This window comes from Ceratotherium simum, chromosome 33 (genome assembly GCF_057802395.1).
Source record: "Ceratotherium simum simum isolate JZ-2026a chromosome 33, ASM5780239v1, whole genome shotgun sequence".
NCBI classification, from domain to species: Eukaryota; Metazoa; Chordata; class Mammalia; order Perissodactyla; family Rhinocerotidae; genus Ceratotherium; species Ceratotherium simum.
This window is the reverse complement of record NC_141932.1, coordinates 5,527,043-5,535,999: the sequence shown is the minus strand read 5'-3', so window position 1 is coordinate 5,535,999 and position 8,957 is coordinate 5,527,043. Positions and strand designations below refer to the sequence as shown.

Below are 8,957 nucleotides of genomic sequence, written 5' to 3'. Positions count from 1 at the left end.
ATGACCTCCGGAGACATCACCCTCCTCTGTCTCAGTGAGTCCTGAAATGCAAGCGGGTTAGAGGGGAAGCTGGGGGAATCCCAAAATAGTCAGGGCCCCTCTTAACATGAGGATTTGGTGATTTTAGTGGCTGCCAAGGAGATTCCAACCTCCTTAATGGAGAGATGGTTTTTGCCTAGATATCTGTAACTGCCTCTACCCAAGTCCAAGCTAGCTTGTGGGGCTCAGTTGTCAGGTTGTCAAGTTGACCCTGGGGGGCTCATTCAACCCATGCGATCCTGTCTGGGGATGTATTATGTTTCCTGGATGTATTATGTTTCCTGTTGATAAAAGTCTTAGGGGCTAGAATCTACAAGCTAAAATTAAAAGATGAGCCTTAAAGCTATGTTCACTGTGGAAGAAAAAATGACACCCTGGGTGTTATTACTTAGAGTGATTTATAATAGAGACTGGACACTGGAGGATTGCTTTTTCATGAATCTCTCTCTTCCAGTGCTCTGTCTGAGCCAGAAGATTCAGGCACGGGAAGGTAAGTGTTCCCCTCAATCTCCCCAGTCACCCAATACCCTCCTGGCAGCTCTGGATAGAAGGGATGAAGGGATGGTCTAAAGCCAAGATGAATTCCAATCTTATTCTCCATTCTAATTGTCTCTGCTATGTTCCCCTTGCATAATTTCTGTTTCATTTTGTATCTCCAGACCCCTCAAATTCATCATGTTCAGACCTGGATTTCGTCTTTTCGCTTCTGTTAGGCTGTCTGTCCATCAGAGATGTGTGTTTTACTGAATGTTCACAACTACAGGGATGAGGAAGTCGGGAGCCATCTTTGATTGCCCAAATCCTTCCATATGTCGCATCTACTTGCTTTCACAACCTAGTTCTCCCCAGTCTATCCACTTTGCTCCATTTAAAGGGACACCGTCTTAGCTGTTGTAGGATCTGTGTATTCTTCTGTACTAACTACAGTACAAAGCAGTAAGCACTACTAAATTACTACTGTATATTCTGTCATTCCAACTACTGCTTGGCCTCCTAATGGGTGTGACACCATATCCATCCACGTCTTCTCCCTTCCAGCTCCTTCTAAAGACTGTAGCCTGGATTGTTTTTGTCTTTAAAATGCAAATATGTTTATCTCCCTCTTAAAACTGCTCAGTAGTCTATCTTTAGATAAACCTAGCTACTTGCCCAGGCCTCTCAACCCCTGCCCACCCTGGCTTGTGTTTACTCCTCCAGCGCATCTTCCACTCTCCCTCTGAGTCTCTGCTCTTCATCCACGCTGACCTTAATTTAGTTTCTCCTTCACTTGTTCCGCTTCATTAATTCAGGGTCTTTTCTCATTGTCCTTTCTTTCTTTTTTTTTTTTTCTTTTGAGGGAGATTAGCCCAGAGCTGACATCTGTTGCCAATCCTCCTCTTTTTTGCTGAGGAAGATTGGCCCTGGGCTAACATCCATGCCCATCTTCCTCTACTTTATATGGGATGCTGCCATAGCATGGCTAGACAAGCGGTGCATAGGCCCACACCCGAGATCCAAATCTTTGAACCCCGGGCAGCTGAAGCGGAGCCTGCGAACTTAACTGCCACACCACTGGGCCGGCCCTCTCATTGTCCTTTCTACCTGCAATGCCCCAAACCTGCCTATCCACATCACCTAGGCAATTCCTACACAGCCTTATATATCAGCTGAACCCTCACGTCTGTTATCAGATCTCCGAGTTCTACGTCTTTATACTGCAGGCCGTATGTCATGATCTACAATTGTATATTTGTGTATTTTTTAATTAGAATCTCACATTTCCCATATCATCATCCCCCTAAAGGTATTGACCAGGTCTGTTCAGGTAAGGTTTCTTGAACTCAGCACTATTGACATTTGGGACCGGATAATCCTCTGTTCTGGGGCTGCCCTGTGCATTGTAAGATGTTCAGCAGCATCCCTGGCCTCTACCCACTAGATGCCAATAGTACCTCCCACCCCAGTTGTGACAACTAAAAATGTCTCCAGACATTGCCAAATTGTCGCCTGAGAGGCAAAATTGCCCCAAGTTGAGAACCACTGGTTTAGGTCATGATAGTAGATAAACAATGTGCTTGGGTCAATGGAGGCATCTTTTTATGTGTTTTGGAACAACAAATGCATGGATGTGTTGGTGAGTGAACGATATTGAATATAAGGAAATCCAGCAGGGTTTGTCTTGCTTGACAACAATCCTTGTGGGGATGGCAAACTCCCTTCTTATCCCCTGCACAGAGCTGCAGTTGAGCACATCAGTATCAGGTCTAAAATGATGATGGACCTTGACAAAGGGAACCAGCAGGTTTTGAGTGTCCCTCCCTCCGGTTTCCTATAATAGAGATTGGAAACTGGAGAATTGCTTTTTCATTAATTTCTCTCTTACAGTACTCTGTCCAGGCAAGGAAATTCAGGCACAGGAAGGTAAGTGTTCCCTATATCTCCCCAGCTCCTTTACACACTGTATCAGGGTTAAAGCTGAAAGCAGAAGTCTTCAAAATGCAAAGTTACTTGCTCACAGCCACTGAGCATGAATGGATTGGTGCCAAGAAGCTAACCGGCACCTTCTTATACCCCAATACCTTCCCAAATCCCTTTCTGTCCTAAATCTCACTCCTGGAGCTATGTAGTTTCCAAGTCCCAGCCTCTGGCCCTCTCTCACAGAACTAATCATCATGTTCACCAGCCACTTGTGTTAGTTGTCCCTCACATTGCATTCTCTAACTGTTTCAGGATAGAGAGCTCTCCTCATCTGCAGAGAAGAAAGTGCAGAATCTAAATGAGACATTCCTAGTTTCCAAACCAGGTCTGACCACTCTTCAGTTTGTGGTCTTGAGCAATTGGCATGGTTTCTCCAAGCTTCAGAACCCTCACTGTAGAGTGAAGAGCAAGATTGCATGTTGAGAAGATTGCCATGGCAAGAAAACTTCATGCCAGACTATAGGTTCCCAGGGGCTGTGAGGAGGGTAGAATGGAAGTGACTGCTTGATGTATATGGGGTCTTCTTTGGGGGTGATGAAAATGGAACTAGATAGAGGTGGTGGTTGCACAACATTATGAATGTGCTAAATGCCACTGAATTGTACACTTTAAAAATGGTTAATTTTATGTTATGTGAATTTCACCTCAATAAAAAATAAATAAACACATAAAAAGGAAGGAATTCAGTTCCTCAAAGAGCCCTTCAGTTCCTCAAAAGCTAAACATATGATCCAGCAATTCTGCTCCTACATATGTGACTGAAGGAATTGAAAGCAGAGACTCAAACACATATTTGTACACCGATGTTCATAGCAACATTATTCACAATAGCCAAAAGGTAGAAACAACCCAAATATCCATTGATATGAATGGATAAACAAAATGTGGTCTATACATACAATGGAATAATATTCAGCCATAAAAAGGAAAGATATTCTGACACATGCTACAACATGGATGAATATTGAGGACATCATGCTAGGTGAAATATGCCATACACAGAAAGACAAATATTGTATTATTCCACTGACGTGAGGTACCTAGAATAGGTGAATTCATAGAGATGGAAAGTAGATTAGAGGTTACCAGGGGCTGAGGAAAAAGAGATTAGGGAGTTATTGCTTACTCGTTAGAAGGTTTTTGTTTGGAGTCATGAAAAAGTTCTGAAAACAGCTGATGGTGATGGTTGCACAATTTTGTGAATACTATTAATGCCACTGAGATGTACACTTAAAATGATTTAAATGGTGAATTTTATGTTTGTATAACACATTCTATTCTGCCACAGGTATGAAATACAAAAAAAAACTATTTAAAAAGGAAGGAATTATAAGTTCTTTGCACCTTATTTATGTTACCCCCATAGGGAAGGAAAGAAGTATGGTTTCCCCCATGTAAGCCTTCTGAGTCTGGGCTCTATTTTCTTCCAGGGTGTTTTCCCATTCCTATTATATCTGCCACACCCAGTTCTGTGATTCCCTTGAATGAGTCTGTGAAGATCCTGTGCCGGGGAACTCCCTGGTCTTTCCTGTACCAACTGGAGATCCTGGGAAACTCCATAAACAAGGTGGTGGAGGAAAAATTTGGATTTCAGGAGGAGGCTGAATTCATCATTAACCACATGGATACAAACACTGCAGGGCATTATCAGTGCCGATATAGGAAAGAGTACAGCTGGTCGGAGTATAGTGTAGCCTTGGAGCTGGTGGTGACAGGTGAGGAGACATCCAGGGTCTCCAGCCCTCAGGTGGCTTTTCTTTCTTATTTTTTCATTGATGTCACTTTTAGAACAGTTTCAGATTTACAGGGAAATTGAGAAGATATGACAGAGAGTTTCCATATATGCGGCACCCAGTTTTCTCTATTGTTAACATCTTCCGCTAGTATGGTACATTCCTTACCATTAATGAACTGATGTTGATACATTATTATGAGCCAAAGACCACAGTTTATTTAGATGTCCTTAGGTTTTACCTAATGTCCTCCATCTATTCCAGGATCCCATCCCGCACTGAATTTAGTTGTCATGTCTCTTTAGGCTCCTCTTGGCCATGGAAGTTTCTCAGACTTTCCTTGTCTTTGACAACCTTGGCTGTTTTGAGGAGCACTGGTCAGGTGTTTTATACAATCCCCCACTGTTGGAAGTTGTCTGGTGTTTTACTCATGATAAGACAGGTGTTATGGATTATTGTGAGGGAGACATAGAGGCACAGTGTCATTTTTTTTTTTTTTCTTTTTTTTTTTTTTAAGATTTTATTTATTTTATTTTTCCCCCCAAAGCCCCAGTGGATAGTTGTATGTCGTAGCTGCACATCCTTCCAGTTGCTGTATGTGGGACTCGGCCTCAGGATGAACGGAGAAGTGGTGCCTCGATGCGCACCCGGGATCCGAACCCGGGCCACCAGCATCGCAGCGCGCGCACTTAACCACCAAGCCACAGGGCCGGCCCGCACAGTGTCATTTTAATCACATCATATCAAGGTTACATACTCTACAAATGATGTGACTGTTGATGTTGACCTTGAGCCCCTTGCTGAGATCCTGTTTGTCAGGTTTCTCACTGTAAAGTTACTTTTCCTCCCACCCATCCTTTCTGTTTGGAAGGAAATCACTATATGCAGCCTGTACTTAAGGAGAGAGGAGTTATTCTCCTGCTGCGGGAATCCAGCCCTCAGTTTTAAGCTCTGTCCTCAGTGTGGCCTGGACTCCGTGTTTCTAGAAGGGAGCACGCTGGATTTCCAGGTTGTTCTGCACGCTAGCATTCTTCTTACACATTATCACCTCCTTCAGCTCCTGACATAGCTCCTCAAACTTCTGGATACCATCCCCCCTTTTCTCCAACATACAGCTTGTGATATTGTGATTTATAATAAGAAATATATGTTTGGTCTTTGTCCCTGTTTCTGGCACAGAGCTCCTAAACCCTTGGAATTTCCTAAGAAATAAGAGTGATAAAGGTGTCTTGATAATCATAGCAAACCCCTTTCAACCACACCTGAGTATAGGTTAATGAGGTGACTTTTGGGAAGCACCTAAATATGGCGGCTGGTTACCAGTGGGGCCAATCATGTGATTAGAGGGTTGGAATTTTCAGTCCCAATCCCTGATCTCTGGGGAGAGGGGAGGGGCTGGAGATTGAATTCAATCACCAATGGCCAATGATTTAATCAATCATGCCTATGTAATGAAGCCTCCATAAAAACCCAAAAGGACAGGGTTCAGAGAGTTTCTGGATTGTTGAACACGTGGAGGTGCTGGGAGAGTGGTGCACCTGGAGAGGGCATGGAAGCTCCACGCTCTTTCCCCATACCTTGCCCTATGCATCTCTTCCATCTAGATGTTCCTGAGTTATATCCTTTTATAATAAACTGGTAATATAGTGAGTAAAATGTTTCTGTGAGTTCTGAGAGCCACTCTAGCAAATTAATTGAACCAAAGGAGGGGTTGTGCAATTGGAGTTCTAAAGTGGGTAGGGGGAAGTTGTGGTACTGAGCCCTTAGCCTATGGGATGTGACACTGTCTCAGTGTAGATAGTATCAGAATTGAGTTGAACTGTGGGACACCCAGCTGGTGTTGCAGAATTACTTGGTGGTGTGGGAAAAAGAAAACCCACAGGTTGTCATTGGTAACAGAATTGTATGGCTCTTCTGGCTTTAGAGACCAGATCTCTCTCTTGAAGATGGTGTCTCATCTAAGCCTCATGGGCTGCTTGTTTGCTCAGCCCTGTCTGCAACAGTTTGTGACAGAGTATAGGTCCTGTGGTAGTGAAGTGGGCTATTCCCAGCTCCCATTCATTTACAATAGGAAACATCAGTATCTTCCAGTCTCTTAGCATGGATCCAACATGAGTGGTAGGAATAAAAGGGAAAGAGAATAATTGCTAATACCTTGCTAATAGCTCACTCTCTTCCCTTTTAGGCTTGTATGACAAACCCTTCCTCTCCACTGACCAGGACTCTAAACTGATACCAAGAAAGAATATTTCCCTCCAATGTGGTTCAACACACGTCCTGTTTGATAGATTTTCACTGATCGAGGAGGGAGGAGCCACCTTGCCACAGCACCAAAGTGAGGGACACCAGGGCAACTTCACTCTGGGTCCTGTGAGCCCTGGCTTCTCAGGGAACTACAGGTGCTATGGTTGGTGAAGTGGCAGCCCTTATGTGTGGTCAGCCCCCAGTGATGCCCTGAAGCTTGTGGTCAAAGGTATGTGCATCCTAGCCCAGCCTATGTCTTCCTCTCTGGGGCTCTAGCTGGCTGTCCAGGGCCTGGGCATCAAGCAGGAGTCTGAAGAGGTGCTCTGAGAAAGAAGGATGGGGCAGTAGAGAGTCATTACTCAGAGGACTGTGAAGAGAGAAGCACTTCTATCCTACACCACATTCGACTTTCACATCCTCTCCTAAAGTTCTCCAGACAATATCCTTTGAAAACATGTGTGGTCTATTGAGAAAGCAGAAACCAACGTTCAGAATCATGTTAAGGGGCACTGTTGAGACAATAGATAGCTGACACAACCTTAGACTTGCTCTCTTCCCTTTTTCGCATGCTTAGTTGCCTCTGGGCATCCTTATACTAACCTGCAATACTAGAATCCATTCTGAGTGACTGGCTAGGAACTTACGGCTTGTGGGAAGAACTCTTAAAAGCTCTATTGCGGGCCGGCCCAGGGCACAAGTGGTTAAGTGTGCGTGCTCTGCTGCGGCGGCCCGAGGTTCGCTGGTTCGGATCCCGGGGCCGCACCGACACACCACTTGGCAAGCCATGGTGTGGCGGTGTCCCTTATAAAGTGAAGGAAGATTGGCACAGATGTTAGCCCAGGGCCAGTCTTCCTCAGCAAAAAAAGAGGAGGATTGGCAGATGTTAGCACAGGGCTGATCTTCCTCACAAAGAAAAAAGAAATCTATCGCAAGCCCCATTTTTATATTGTTTGCGTACATCACTCTGCTCAGAGGGAGAAAATAAGAGTTATAGCCGAGGAAAGCAACTGCCAATCACTGAGCAGGGCAACTACATCGTCTCTTAGGTCCACGTTGTCTAGTCATTCTACAAGCTAAGCAAATACGACAGTCACGGCTAGAATGGTCTTTTTGGTTAATGATGCATGGACAATCGGGCATCTATAGAGGAGGAGTGAATTTATTAGTCTTTTCCTTCAGAGTAGATAGTCACAGTATCTTGTTTTAGAAATAATCTGCTCTTCCAGTGTCAAGATGATTCTCTCGTATTATCTTCTCAAACTCAAAATATTTTGCATTTCACAAGTAGGAATTTTAAGTCCATTTGCAATTGATTTCAGCTTTTTAACAGGAGAGAGTTACTAGGATTTCTGAGCATTGTAATTTCACAGTATTTTATTGTGAGCATCCTTGAGACCAACAGAGGCCCATGCAGTCCACATAAAAAATGAAGAAATTTTTTAAAGTTTCAGAGAACAGCAAAGGTGTGAAAGTGAAAGGTCACACAATAATGGAGACCAATATTACCTAAGTTCATCTGAAAATTTTTTCCCACCTACTTACCAGATACCAACAGTGCTGTACCCTTTGTCATGTATAAGAGAGGAATAAAAATTCTTGTGTGGGTTGAAGAAGGTGTAGAAGAGAGAATGTAGGGCTCTGGATACATGGAGGTGTTGCTGGGATATGATTAGACATTCAGTGAAATCACCGCATGAGGAGGGAATGAAAAGTAAACACAAGATCCCCACAGCCACTTCCTTTCCCATTTATAAGACTCTCCTGGGAACCACAGTTCCTCACCATTGGACCCAGGCTTACAGACTAAGTATGGTGCTCATGAATGCATGACCTCATCGCAGAGGAGGTCCAAGTGGTACCACAAATAGGGAAAGGAGATCTCCCTTCAGGGCTCTGGGGTTGAAATGGAATAGAACGTGACCAATGACTGTTCATCTCCTTGAATTATGTCTCTAGATACCATGAACCAAGACTATACGTTGGAGAATTTGATCCGAATGGGCGTGGCAGGGATGGTCTTTGTGGCTCTCTTGGCCATACTGGCTGAAAATTGGCACACTTGTAAGGTTCCTCACAAAGAAGACAGGCAAGACTTGCCTGAATCGAGCTGGGGTAAGCAGAAACAGCATACTGAACCTCTGGACCAACCCCTAAGAGCCTCTGGACTGACTTCTAACAGCCACCAGGCAGACACGGGGTGCTAAAGGTAGATGAGTAGAAATCTACAGCATCCTGCAAAGCTACTTGGAGAATACAAGGAAGAAAGAGGCACTAACAAGCTTGGATACATTTTCAAGCCAATCAAATGGTTTGATATAAGCCAATCTTATATGGATCTGGTATATTTGCACTCCACCTTCCTGAACATTAGTGATAAAATTCTCACCACTGTTTTGGCTTAACTCACTCACTGTGATAAAAATAATTCAAAGCATTCCCAGTTCTCCTTGCTGATTGTTTTTCACCCTTCCTCTGTAGAAGTTC

General features: G+C 43.9%; 1 protein-coding gene across 1 annotated transcript; it reads left to right on the top strand.

Annotated features, from left to right (window-relative positions):
* On the top strand, positions 1 to 8,807 carry FCAR (Fc alpha receptor). The gene is given in 5 exon segments (XM_087422272.1): positions 1 to 34; positions 494 to 529; positions 3,927 to 4,211; positions 6,415 to 6,702; positions 8,430 to 8,807. Coding segments are annotated over 5 exon segments (891 nt in total). The 3' UTR covers positions 8,678 to 8,807.
* The last annotated feature ends 150 nt before the right edge of the window (positions 8,808 to 8,957 follow it).